This window comes from Rhea pennata, chromosome 1 (assembly GCF_028389875.1).
Source record: "Rhea pennata isolate bPtePen1 chromosome 1, bPtePen1.pri, whole genome shotgun sequence".
In the NCBI taxonomy this organism is placed as follows: domain Eukaryota; kingdom Metazoa; phylum Chordata; class Aves; order Rheiformes; family Rheidae; genus Rhea; species Rhea pennata.
The window spans coordinates 153,618,893-153,633,482 of NC_084663.1; the positions used below are offsets into that span (position 1 = coordinate 153,618,893).

The window sequence follows — 14,590 nt, forward strand, 5'->3', positions numbered from 1 at the left end:
CTAAGGATAAATTCGCTTCTCTTCAGAGTTCATCCAGGCTCAGTTCTCTCGGGTATCAGTACAACATCCAGGTTTCATTGCCTGATTTGGACACAAAGGACACAACTTCAGGATTGGCATAAACGGGAGGAGAGGAGCTAGCAGATCTCCATCTCCCTCAGCCAATGCTCCTACTCCATGGCTATGCATGGCTTTTGTCAGGATTGTGCTTGATCCAGACAGAACATCATAAATATGATGGATTTAACTTTATTTTTCCACAAATTTGTCTGTACTAAAAAATGTGCTACACATGATTATTCATTAAACCACACAACCTCCTTACAATACAAGGTCTCATATAATAAGCCATGATAAATTAGTTGGATGAGATGATCTGCAGACCTTATTTGTTCATAGCGCTCCAAAATTTAACAAATTACATTGGACTTCAAAAGTGGTCAGCTTCACCAAAACTCTTTCCTTTTTTTTCCCTTTTATATATATATATATATAAATATAAATATATATATATATATATATATATCTGACAAGTACAGCACTGAATTGTACCTGTACATTTCTGAACCTTATTTATTGATTTGGCACAGTTTAAAGTAGTGTCATGACTCTTACAATATGTCCAGTCTGGTGCATGGTGAAGTGCTAGTAGTGTAGTATTGAAGTACTTACATTTCAGAATTATTTCTAAACAAACATGCTTTTTTCCTAATCTTGACCACAGGTCATTTATTGCTCTGCAATCTCACATAAAGTACCTCATTCACTCTTCATATTGTATGTAAATCCAAGGCAAATATTTTCATTAGAATCATTTTGCTTTCTATACAATAACTTATGAAACAACAGCTTGTTATATCAAAGGTGATTATTGTGAAATAAAGCATGTTGAGTTAGCTCCCAGACCCTAGCAGGAAAAAAAAAAATCATAGGGATGTCAGACATTCAGTTCTGGTTATGCTTTAACCAGTTGCCATCACAACCCCAAACTTTTTTTTTTTTTTTTTTTTTTTGGGGGGGGGTGTGAGATGAGAGGCAAATATCCACTCATCCAACACACTCACCTCCAGGGAGTTGCTGTTTTCAGCCAATCAATTTCTGTTCCTCAGGTATCCCCTCCTTTGCTTTTTTCACCCATGTAGGTAGCACTTCTAGAGATCAACCCCACACAAAAGGCGTGGATCCCACTTGCCTGCTGCTCCATAGAAAAGCCCTTAATTGTCATATTACTGTCAGTTGTTTCAGGAGTGATGAACAAATACATGTTTCATTACAAGTCTGTATATGACGTTTTTTCTTCAGTTTCCCAAAGCAATAAGAATTATGAAGTCACACGATTGGCTCATTTGCTTCCCATACTGTCCCCTAAACAGAAAAACTTTTAAACCTCTTGGTTAACTTTAGCCACATTTGGCAAAGTGGCTGAGCTCTTGAATTTCATATGAGCCAATAGCCAGTTAGATCCAAGAGCCTCTATACAGGATTCTCCTTAAATCAAAGATAGAAACAGATGTCACCACATTATGACTGGGCCAAATACTGCAAGATACAGTGAAGGTGGAGCAGCCTTGCATTAGCATATTTTTGGCTAGAAATCAAGTAATGACTTGCTGAGCAGTTTAATATATATTGATGTGCATAGTCACTGCTTACAAAATTCTCACATACACAGAATAAACTGCTTTCTCTTCTTACCTGCAAACCTGCACTGCAGAAAGTTTGAAGATCTTCTCATCAAAAAACGAATAAAGGGTTCAGATTTTACATTGTTGCCTGGTTCAGGAGAGAAGTTCACATGCACGGCTGGAAGGAAACATACTACAAGAAAGCTATCATCCATGGCAGGTGTGGCCATCTTTCTGTCGACAGCACTAAGAACAAAAGTTTCTGGAAAGCTGCAGATCCTAAAATAAAGGGTAAAGAGGGGAGGGGGAATCTAAGGTACTTGCATATGAAAAAAGCAAAGCATTCTCTTACAGCTCAGACCAGTAACGTCATGTGTAAGGCAGTGGTTTCCCAGCTGCTCAGAAGCTGCCTTGCTTCTCATACAAAATTCTTTATTTCCCCCGCTGCCATCCAGAGTGGAGCCCAGGAGGAACTGAGCGGGATACAGCAAACTCCAACAGGGAATGAGGAGCTCGGTGCTGTGTGGGCAAAGACCCCACCCCAGCAAATTTCCATCTCAGATTCTCATAATGCTTGGGTAGAATATTTTCAGTCCTTTTTGCCCCTTTCTGTCAAGTATGGTTCAAAACTCTTCTATTTACTAAGGTTTTGAGCAGTTCCTAAAAAAAGCTACTTCTTGCCTATTGCTTCAAGTTTGAGCTCCTATTCTTCACCATATGCATAGCCACAGGACATGCTGCCTTGCCAAAGGATCATGTCAGCATTTCCCCTACCAATATAAAGAGAAAAGGCTATTCTCGCTGTGTTTTCCTCACCCAGGGCTCTGCCCCATGTGGTTTCTCACTGTTTGTCATGCCCATCCCGCAGCACACCTCTGACACAAGACTGGCTGATTTACCTGCATGCAGGTCAGCTGTTGGCCATTCTTTTGACTAGGAGCACAGCCAAAGCATAACTGTTGCTACACTGTGGTTGAACTAGCCTCAAAACATCTGTGCTTTCTTTGAATTGCCAAGGAGACTACTTCTGACATACCCAAAAAGCACCTTGGTCAAATCTGGCTATGTAGATGAATCCAGCCTGACACATCTGTATAACGATTTACCTAGAAATGACTTTTCCTCCTGCCATATATCAATGCTTCTCATGTTACATAGATGCATCCAAGCTCTTTATCTTTAGCCTTGAGGAAAGCATAACTGATCATATTAAGTATTGCATTGTGAATACTGATAAAATCCAACTCTTAATGAGCAGGAAGCCATTCAGAATAGCCAGAAAACAGTATACTAGTTTTAATCTAATGTTTCCCTAATAGTCACTTCTTATATTGAAATGTTTTTTTCCCATCCACTTGTTAATAAAAAAAAAAACAGTTAATCTGAATTGTTTTAAAAGGCACTTCTGAAATAATTCCAATAAACAAGTTGACAAAAGCAAAAATAGCTGGAACAGATTTTTATGCTGTCAGTCTTCATTGCCTTCAGAGTAATAGGCAAACACCACAATTAACCATCTCAAGGGACTAGACTGAGCTTCCACTACAATTTGTACAATGGTGTACAAAGTGTGCTTCCTAGGTATTCTGTGCTTCCTATGTCACTTATAGAACAGTCTTCCCATTCTATGATCTTCAGCAAGCAAATTATGCAGTGTTGATTTGTGCAGCTACCCAAAGGAGGTCCTCAAGCATGCTGGACTGCAGAATGTTCTTCCCTTGCAACAATTGTAGGCAAAGCTTACCTCCAAGCCTCCCTCTGATTCAGTTGGGATGTATTCTTTGCATCTCAGTTGTCTTTGAACTGCCTATCTCAGAAGAAGGTAGCAACAGCATACAACCAAGAACTCCATTTTTTGGATAATGCTTGTTTTGTTTCCTTTCCCCGAGCCATCTGTTTACCCATCCATACCAGTAGCCCCTCACCATTACATGGGAGTCAGGGAATCCTTTACATTAACATTGACTACACCTGATTTGTAATTAAAAGCATTGCATCATTGCTGGATGCTTCTCTGACAGTACAGCTAACCTTTGCGTGTCCAGTCATGCCGCCTGTAGGATGGCGAGATTCCACGACATGCCTACTGATGCTGGTGTAAAATCATTCTCTGACTGCAAATGGTGGCTCCACTACAGCTATCTCATTATGCACCACAATCCAATCCATTATCCAACTGGATAATTTCAATGCAGAAGTAGCTGAGACTTTTGATCTTTTAGCCTTGGAGCTAGCTGAAGATAAATTGTAAGGATCAGGCCTACAAAGTTTAAGAAAAGAAAGGTTCCCTTGACACTCAAAACACAAAAGGAAATTTCAGCTCTAGGAGTAGGAGTTTCTGGCTAACTTACTAAATGCCTTGGTTTAAACAAACCTGGAAAACACCTGCAGAAGCAATGATCAGAAAACAAGACTACATATGAGCATTAACTATAAATACCCAAATCTCACTCACTTCTTGTAACCAAGAAAAACATCTTCAGTGGGTCATATATAACAGGCTTATGCTTTTCTTGGGAAGACAGCTGTTTACAAATGGAAATGATGTGATAAATCCTTTAAGAACCTTGAGGATAGTTAGGTCTGAAAACATCAAGACAGCATAAAGCAGCAGGTACTAAGTAGAAATAGTTTCATAAAACCATAGGCTTCTTTACCAGGCTTCTTTATTTCCAGCAAATAGGTCAGGATCACTAAGACTAAAGCCTTTACTGAAGAGCCAGAGGTAACAGACCGCTAGGCTGTTAAACTGATTCATTAAGTCAGAAAAGTCTACATTTTGGAACCATTTCTGCAGTTAGCAAAGGAATATATGAAGAGCACACATACTCTAACAAGAGCCATTCATCATTTAAGTCATGAAACAAAACTAGGATAGTACAGGATCCTGGAAATCTTCATTCACAGTTCAGAAAAGAGGATTAGGTGTCTTTACTGACAGATATAAGAATCAGTACCATAACCGTACTGGACACACTCCCAGTAGGACCCATGGAAACAAATAAATCAGAAACACCAACTAGGAAAACATTGGACAGAAACTGAGTTGCTCAGCAAGAAGCCTGAGACAACAGCAATCTGAGAATAAAGACTTGCTGTTGACCATTAAACACTGAAACCAATCTTATGAGCACAAGGGAGCACTTACTACTGCGTAATCCAAGTGTCTGGATTCGTGGCAGGAATGGGGTGAGATTCTAACTGTACTGTGAGATTTCATGAAATTACAACTGACTATGAAGGAGAAAGGCTTTGTTAAATACCAAACCTACAGTTTCAATGAGCAACTCACCTACATCTCAGTGCTCCTGGGATTGTACTGGACTGAGGCACTTTATTTCATAACCTAAGGGATACAACAGGACAAGAATGTGACAATAGAGAAAAGATGACAATTTTTTTTACGGCGTAGATAAGGAATGGAGAAAACATTTGAGGCTACTATTCCCTTTTCAGATATACCTGGAAAGCCTAGGCATATCTTTTTTTTGTTGTTGTTGTTTTGTGGTTTTTTTTTTTTGTTTGTTTGTTTGTTTTTTTTTTTTTGGTAATGACTGCGAAGGAAAGCAGCTTAGTAAGATAGCCAGCAGATACATGGAACTAGGTCTCAATGCTGACAGAGAAATCCTTCTGAAGATCTGGTGCTCCGGTAGGATTGCATCACTCTCCCGAATCGGTGTTTTCAAATGCTTAGCTTCACATCCCAGGCAGTCACCAAGCTACTAGGAAAGTAGCTCCACTACTAGGAAAGGGTGCAGTGCTCTCTGCTTTTCGCACTCTCCTTCCCAGCACAGGAGAAACAGTTCTATGGCTTCAAGCACCAGCAGAAATCTCTCTCTTGCCAAAGTCAATAGTAATTACAAGGTGCAGTGGATGGAACAGGCGTTGTACTGTCCCAATGTTTTTTCAACTGGAGAATCTCAGGAAGGAGAGTTCTTGCAAGTTTATCAAGGAAACTGAAAGACTAGTCCTGTAGCAGTGACTGTTTCTCGGTTCCCTGGAATTCTGCCTGCCTTAGTAAGGCCTGATATTAAATGAACTAGTGATCACAGCCAAATTCCAGCTTATTTTCACCTCACAATAAACCAGATCCTTTGCCACCTCCACATTGCACTTTGTTAAAGGTAACTTTGTGATGCTTTAACACACAGATGCTACAATAAGTTACACATGCCATAAGGGATGTGAAAAAAGAAACTTAAATAAATAAATAACTTAAAAATCCACATACAGGTGCTATGCCAAAAGCTGCGTGAACATTTTCAAGGTACTATCAATTTGCAGGCCACAGTCAGTGCCACAGAAAGAGCTATCACTCCAACAGGACAGACTATCAAGTTTCCATTTCCTGGATCTTGAAAGGCAGCTTCAAAGTTAACTCCAGCCAGTTACAAAACCATACAAATGTACAAATATTAACTGCACAGAATAGCCTCAAATTCAGGTAAACTGTGAGCCATTTTTGACAAAGCAGAAGCTAACAGTCCCCTGCTGGGAAAATATTGACAAAACATGCTATTTTTGTATTCTCATCTACTGTCTACAGCAAAACACAGAGCTATGACAGGCTCTTTGACAAGCAAGAGATCTCTAATAAAAATAAGCAATACATTAGCTAAAAAGATTGTTTGGAAAATCTCATCAAGCATACCTGTAACATTATGGCCTTGGTGCCACGTATGGTTTGTCAGACTCCTGGAATTAATTTCTAACAGTAGGTAAAAGTTTTCTCAGTGTCAAGTCTCCATTGCCTTTTAAATGACAACCTGAGGATAAGACTTGCTCCTTACATACAGAAAAGTCAGGATACAGTGAGATGTGCACAGGGCCTTACATGCTCAAGCTTGTTAGGGCTACTGCGCCAAGTAGCAAGCTGCAGACAGGCCTGCAAGTGTACAAGGGACACCCAGGCAAATGAGGGGCATGGCAAATACATGGCCTCCTCACACAGTCCTTGGGGGACAAGCACAATTTACCACCTTTGCCATGCTTGCATAAAACAAAGTCTATGGATGTTCAGAAGAGGGAGGGGGAAAAAAAATCAGAGACTATATGAGCAAGTTTTGGACTGCTAATATTTTCACTATTTAAACAGTAGCAAGACCTAATGGTTGAGGAGGAAAGGATTAGAGACCTTCTAGGAAGGCTAGACATCCACAAATCCATGGGCCCAGATGGGATGCATCCACGGGTACTGAGGGAGCCAGCGGATGTTGTTGCCAGGCCACTCTCCATCATCTTTGAAAGGTCCTGGAGAACTGCAGAGGTGCCTGAGGACTGGAAGAAAGCCAGTGTCACTCCAGTCTTCAAGAAGGGCAAGGAGGAGGACCCAGGCAACTATAGGTCAATCAGCCTCACCTCCATCCCTGGTAAGGGGATGGAACAGCTCATTCTGGATGTCATCTTCAGACATAGGGAGGAAAAGAAGGTGATCAGGAGTAGCCAGCATGGATTCACCAAGGGGAAATTCTGCTTAACCAATCTGATAGCCTTCTCTGATGGAATGACTGGCTGGGTAGATGAGGGAAAAGCAGTGGATGTTGCGTACCTTGACTTCAGCAAGGCTTTTGACACTGTCTGCCAGAACATCCTCCTAGACAAGTTCAGGAAGTGTGGGTTAGACGAGTGGATAGTGAGGTGGATGGAGAACTGGCTGAAAGGCAGAGCTCAGAGAGTTGTCATCAGTGGCATGGAGTCCAGTTGGAGGCCTGTGGCTAGTGGTGTCCCCCAGGGCTCAGGACTGGGTCCCATCCTGTTCAACTTACTCATCAATGACCTGGATGAGGGGACAGAGTGCCTCCTCAGCAAGTTTGCTGACGATGCCAAGCTGGGAGGAGTGGCTGATACACCTGAGGGCTGTGCTGCCATTTCGAGAGACCTGGACAGGCTGCAGAGATGGGCAGAGAGGAACCTCCTGAGGTTCAACACGGGAAAGTGCAGAGTCCTGCACCTAGGGAGAAATAACCCTAGGCACCAGGACAGGCTAGGGACTGACCTGCTGGAGAGCAGCTCTGCAGAGAAAGACCAGGGAGTGCTGGTGGATGACAAGTTGACCACGAGCCAGCAATGTGCCCTTGTGACCAGGAAGGCCAATGGTCTCCTGGGGTGCATTGGGAAGAGTGTTGCCAGAAGGTGGAGGGAGGTGATCCTGCCCCCTCCTCAGCCCTGGGGAGGCCTCATCTAAAGCACTACATCAAGTTCTGGGCTCCCCAGGACGAGAGAGACATGGAGCTACTGCAGAGAGTCCAGCATAGGGCTACAAGGATGATCAGAGGGCTGGAGCACCTGCCCTGTGAGGAACGGCTGCGAGAGCTGGGCCTCTTCAGCCTGGGGAAGAGAAGACTGAGGGGGGATCTTATCAATGTGTACAAGTACCTGAAGGGAGGGTGTCATGGGGACGGGGACAAACTCTTTTCAGATGTCCCATGTGACAGCACAAGAGGCAATGGGCAGAAACTGAAGCACAGGAAGCTCCGCCTGACCGTGAGGGGGAATTTCTTCCCTGTGAGAGTGACGGAGCACTGGCACAGGTTGCCCAGAGAGGTTGTGGAGTCTCCTTCTGTGGAGATCTTCAAGGCCCACCTGGATGCAGCCGTGTCTAACATGCTCTAGGTGACCCTGCTGAGCAGGGGGGTTGGACTAGATGATCTCCAGAGGTCCCTTCCAACCTTACTGATTCTATGATTCTAATTGTTCACAGTAACCCATTAAACTGTATCTCTCCTTTCCTTACACCACCACAAGAATTAAATTTAGGCCTGAACTGTGACTTGAGGGCAGCCACTCAAATTAATAATAAGCTCAGAAGGCTAATTTAGTTCCAGGCTCACTTCCCCTTCCAAGACGACATTTGATCCACATGAAGAAAAAGGGAAAAGAAAAAAAAAAAAGGGGGGGGGGGAAGTGTGATCTAGGCTTACACAAATCAAATGATGTATTTTTGGTATCACAGAATATGGTATCATCCATATTCTTTTAGCACTCTTCAGAAAAGCTGGTTTTGGAATTGTAAAAATGTAGGAATTGCAAAAAGGGAAACTAAGCTCAACTTCTTCAGCATACAGAAGAAAAGACACTAGTCCTGATTCTGAACTAAACATTGGAGGAGGATAGAAGAACACGCATCAGGCAAAACATGGCAAGCCAATACCCCTTTTCCAGATTATGAAGCAAGCCTCACAGGGCAAATTCAAAACAAATTTCATCGTAGCATTTCTCCAAATTGCAGACTACATTTTTCTGGGATCCTTCAACATCAGCACTGTAGAACTTGGAGTATACATACAAATCCAGATGTGTTCCACACTCTTCCTCCAATCTTCTGATTATTTTAGGCCTCACACACACCTATAATCAATAGATGTTACATGCTCTGTCCTTTCCATTCTCCCACCCCACGGCCAGCAGAGGAGCCCCAAAGCCAGCAGGTTCTGCATCTACATTTCAGAGTGTACTAGGTTTAGTAGCTCCAATGTAGTATAAGTTAGATACCACTGGGACAAGCAGCAAGAGCTTTAGAGGTAGAACCTTATATGGAAAATACTAGTGACTGCAAGTCACTTATAGTGAAAAGGATCTCAAGATCAATTGTGGCTGCTATTTTCTCAGAAGACCATCACAGCCTTAGCAAAATTAGCTTTGTGCTGTGCTGGTAGTAGGATGCAAACTACATGTCTAATCTGCTGCTTCTACCAGCCCAGTCTGTATCGTCATTAACTTCCTTAACTCCAGCCCTAACTGAACCAAGGGTAGCCAGCATGGTCAATTCATTTGCTTTTCATTCTTAAGTTTTAAACCATTTCTGTAGCTCTCCCCACGTACCTTCCACATCAGTGATCTACCAATCCTCCCTCTGCTTCTCCTCCATCTCCCCAGAGATACTGTAAATCTTCAACTGACAGACCATGTATTTTCTTCCAGTTTTCAAAACAAATTGCACTCATGCAAAACATACCCTGTGTTTCTGGGCAGACACGTGGCAGAAAACTGGCAATAATTTTAGAACAAAAAACCACTTGATGAAGTATTAATGAAATGGTAAAAATGCCTTTCAGAAGCAAGAATAAATCGAACATGAACTTTTACCAGTTGTTGACAAATTTTGTTTTGGAGAGAAATTCCAACAGTGGGGGAAAAAAAAAAAAAAAAAAAGCAATGGTCAGTTAAGGAGAGAAAGAAATCAGAAACCAATCATGATAGAAGATGAGGGAAAAAAGAGAGTCTTTTTGTTCCCATCAGAACAGCTCCATCTTTCACATCTTCCACAGCAAACATCTATCTTCCTATCTCTTTCCATTCATACTGTATATTCTAACTTTGCAGGCAGAGAAGCTTGTCTCAGGCAAATAGTGCCATTATGGCAATGTTGGAAGATTCAATGTTATAAATACACACAAACACACACACACACACATATATATGACTGGGTGGATAGCTTTCATTAACTCAATGAACCCACCCACTCCTGAGGGCAGGGGGAATCAGGAAAGGGAATCCTAAAACACTTATAAGATCAAAAGCAACTGAGTGCTTCAAATTATGGGGAAAAAACCTGCTTTGTAATGTTGGAAGAAAAGTTATAAAAGATTTCTGACAAAGTTTATAAATGCTACACTTAAAAGTCCTCTGTTCTTTTCAATCATAGGACACAAACTGAACTGGAATAGATGTATTATTTTATACATCTAAGGCTCAGATATTAATCCCTATAAATGCCTTGTTCAAAGGTTGAAGCTCTCTTCTCAAACGACTCCGTACACTTTCCATTACGTGTCCTGCTGTCCTGCATAAAGCTACACTGTGATTCCTACCATTAAAAGCATTCCCATGTAGTCATGTACGAGTAATGTTCCTAGAATGTACTCTTACCACAAATCTCTGGTTTATTCAGATAGATCATGCATGTAGACAAATATTTTACTTCACTTATGCTGTGAATTGATTTTCTGGTGTTTTTTGTTTTGCTCCCTTTCATCAGCTTCCATCTTAGATCTCCCGCATCTCTTGCAATGCCCCAGCAGGTTCAGGTTGCCAAAGAATTTGCAGTAAAAATTCCTAAATGCAAGACAGTTAAGATTCCTACTTCCTGCCCCTCTTTGTTTGTTAAGTATCAATTTGTTACTATAAAAGACCATGAAAAGGCCCTTTCAAAATCATGTATCAACTATTAAATAGCAAATGTTATTTGTATGAAAGGCAGAAAAATCAACAGATTTTCCTTCTTAATCTCATAATCCACACCTTAAGATGAAATGTAACACTTCACTGATTACAGGGGAAAAAAATCATGGTTTAATTACAACAATGTAGCATAAACACTTTAGTAGTCCATAACAGGGTATTATTGTGACATCTAAACTAAATTTGATTTCTCCACAGTTACTGTAAACAGACACCCTATATTCCCTAAATGATTGGCATTAAGAAGGTTTATACAAACGCAGTCAGTTGTTTAATCTTTAAGATGTCATGACATGGTGAGACAAACAAGCATACATCAGTAAGTACAGAGAAATGTTATGCTACATTTTGGACAGTTCAGAACTGAAAGTGCTTCACATCTACAGGATAAGAAATGGCTTCATCTCCTCATCCCTAAATGATGAGAGCAAAGAAATAACCCTTTCAAAGGTTAAATAAACAGTGCCCCATTTATCCACGCTTATAGAAAGTTCCCAACAATTCAGAAGGTCACATGGTGAAATTTACAATCTATTTACAGTATAACAAATTGTAAAAGAGAAAAGTTCAGATATTCCTTGGTTCCCAAAAGCCTGAATCTCGCTCTCTCCACTAGAGCTAAGGACAAAAGTTACATACAGTATTAACATTTTTTTTCTTTTTAAAAAAAAAAAAAAAAAAATCATCATCATCCAAATCCACCTTGACCAAAATCAGTTCCTAAGTCCTGGTCATTTTTAACAACTGCTTAACCCCAATGTTTAAGGCATGTTCATTAGACATCAGTATTAAGGGTACCATCAGAAGAAAGAATCGCAGGTACTGAAGTGTCAGCAAATTTACACAGCAATGCTACTCTTCACAATATAATGTAAAATAAAACCAAGTTATGACAGAAGTTGTTCCTGAGTTAAAATTTGCTAAATACTGCTAAACTTAATGTTTTCCTCTTTTTCGTAGTTTTGTCCTCTGTAGTTTTGTAATGTTTGTCCTCTGGAATGTCCTTTCACATATGCTCAATAGAAAATTAAAATTCACACTGAAATATAGAAAGTAAAAACATGTTAGCAAAATTCTAATTATACTGGTATTCCCAAATCTAAATTTAGCCAATATGCAATGAATTTTCAGTGTTTAGTATCACTTAGCTTTTAGCGAGAGTATTTTCTAAATATGAGGATAATTATATATGTCAGTTCACATTTGTGTGCAACTCCAAACAATAGAAAAAGATTTTTGTATCAGGAATTGTCATTAACTTAAAGGTTTGTGAATATAAGGAATTGAGCTACACTAGACAGTTTTAGTTCTTTCTTACACAGTCTGTTCTTTCAGAATTAAAAGAAAGCATTTTAAATTGCAGGAACACAAATTTAAATACCTACAGATATGTTCAGTTCTCTAAAATTGGACAATTAATTGTCTATTCATATTATTAAGTATTTGTTCCCACAGAATTTTCTCAAATATTCCTATTGAAGAAAAAAACTATCCACTTTTCTCAGTCAAGAACAGCTTCAAAAACACACTTTTCATCAGATTCAAATTGCATATGAAAATTATCATCTTAATCATTCAGCAACTTAATCATAATCGCCTTAATCATCCAACTTGAGCAAATGTTTATAATTTTTGTGAAGTCCAAGTAATAGATTTAACAGCAGTTAAAGGGCATTAGAAAGTCAGGACCAAAGGTGCAACCTGGTCTGTGTTATACTTCCACTTTTGGCTGTTAACTGCAGAAAAAAAAAAACAAAAACAAAACTGAGCTGTTAGAACTTGACCCACAGTCTACTGAAATCAGTAAAACTTTTACAATGAGCTTTAAGGGACTTAGAACGTTAAGTGCTCCAACTGAAGCTCACCATTTGCAATAATTATCGCCTCCTGTTTTAAATACAGGAAAGGATTGCAGTAATTGCACCTACCAGACTAAGGAAAACAGGTTTTCAACAATATTCACTGTATGCATTGTCTTAACTGTCAACAAGGTGCAAATTATGAATTTCTATGATGAACAAAACTTTTATTTCTAGATTTGTTCCTGTTTAAATTCTAGTGGGATGGAAACCAGTAATATATTGAGAAAACAGGATGGGAAAGGAATGACTGACTGTGCTTCCACAGTCTGGAAATTCCAGACAAAAAAGAACATTATATAGTGGTATAAGAAGAGAGCTCTGAATGAAGTCTGGCCTATCCCATGTGCCTTATGCACAAAGGTTAGCTAGAATTTAATTGTTGTGATCATAAAAAATAAATAGCAACAATTTATTCACAAAAATGGATTCAATTGATTTTTTTTTTGCTTTAACAAAATGTATGATCCATTAAATTATCAGCCAGCTGTATATTTAAGCTCAACAATAGAAAATGTAGTACATAAACACCTAAAAATCACAGTCATAAAAAGCAGGCATGCACATCAGCCTTTTGGTGGCCAAAGCACAGCAAGTTAGTCCACCAAATAAGTGTAAAGAGACTTAACTCATGGGCATTTGCTTTGTTAAAAATTACTTCTATTGTCAATAAACAATTTTCTGTATTTTGATTTAATACTGCTTTTAAAGAATTGTAAACTATTTAAAATGTACACACAAGCATAAATGAAAGGATTCAAATACAGTGGTCAATAGGAAAAACAGCTCCTTAAATTTGCTTGTGTGATGAATGGTTAATTTGGAACAAATCCGTAATTATTCATAAAGAACTCTTACTTTCCATAGGTGAGACAGTATTGCCATTATTTCTAACACTTGTAACCATTATAACAACAGGAGAAAAGAAAAAAAAAACATATCAGCCCTGATACATCAATCTCATATGCATTCAAAATTACAGATATTTACAAGAAAAATATATATTTAATTAAAAAGCCACTGAAACATGGACTTTTAGTCAGGTGCTGCACTTTCTGCAAAATGAGGTAATTTAGATGCAAACAAATTAAGTTTAGTAGAGTTCAGGATCCATGGTTTCCACACTTAAAGTATAGATTGCTTCAGTGAATGGCTTGGCTGTTTCTATATGTTCAGAGCAAGGAAAAAAAAAAAAAAACACACTAGATCCAGTTAAATCCTGTACTGTAGTGCTCTTGATGCAACACTGACTATCGTCAGAAGGCTTCCCAGCTCAGTTTTACAACTGGTCTTTCAATAGAAAGAAAAAAAAAGAAAATTCATTATAAGTTGGTTTCATCCCATGATGGGTCATTCATGTTCTTCAGAACTTTCCTAACAAGCTTCTCCAAGTCCTTGCGAGCTCTTTGCTCTTCTTCCAATGATTTCTTCATCTTCTTGTTATCCTGTTTAATATAGATAGAAATATTAGTAAATTTTTTACAATAATAATCAGATCTCTTCCAACCAGAAGTATATCATTAATCACAAATTCTGAAGACTCTTCTCAGTAAGCCTGCTACTAGCTGTCCAAAAGCAAACCAGCTACACACAATGCTTGACACAATTAAACAAAACCACCAAATGGAAACTGAGGTACTTCCTATTTATACTTAGGGGTAGTTTCTAACGCAAGGGCTAGCAACAAATGGCCAATAATTTTGAATTCTTTTGTTTAAAGCTGATCAAGGAACAGTAGAATATTGGTGTTAATGAGAAAGAAACAGAACAATAATAGTAGAATAAATACTTCTCTAAGAGCCTCTTGTGACTATAACTAGGTTCACAATCTCAAAAAAAGCTTCTTAAAACTTAATGCAAATTAACCTACTTAATTAGGAAAGTAAATAGTTGAAGAAAGCATCTTGAAAACCATTTGTGTTCTCT

At 39.3% G+C, this 14,590-nt stretch overlaps 1 protein-coding gene across 5 annotated transcripts in view; it reads right to left on the bottom strand.

Moving 5' to 3' along the window:
• Window positions 1-10,893: 10,893 nt before the first annotated feature.
• Window positions 10,894-14,590, bottom strand: part of ARHGEF7 (Rho guanine nucleotide exchange factor 7) — a 131,575-nt gene continuing 127,878 nt past the window's right edge. For 4 of the 5 annotated variants that reach the window (XM_062601687.1, XM_062601689.1, XM_062601691.1 and 1 more), the window contains one exon: window positions 10,894-14,109. In XM_062601687.1, the coding sequence (XP_062457671.1) occupies window positions 13,987-14,109 (123 nt within the window). In that variant the 3' untranslated portion in view covers window positions 10,894-13,986. The remainder of the gene's footprint in view (window positions 14,110-14,590) is intronic. The other variant, XM_062601688.1, reaches the window with a different exon arrangement.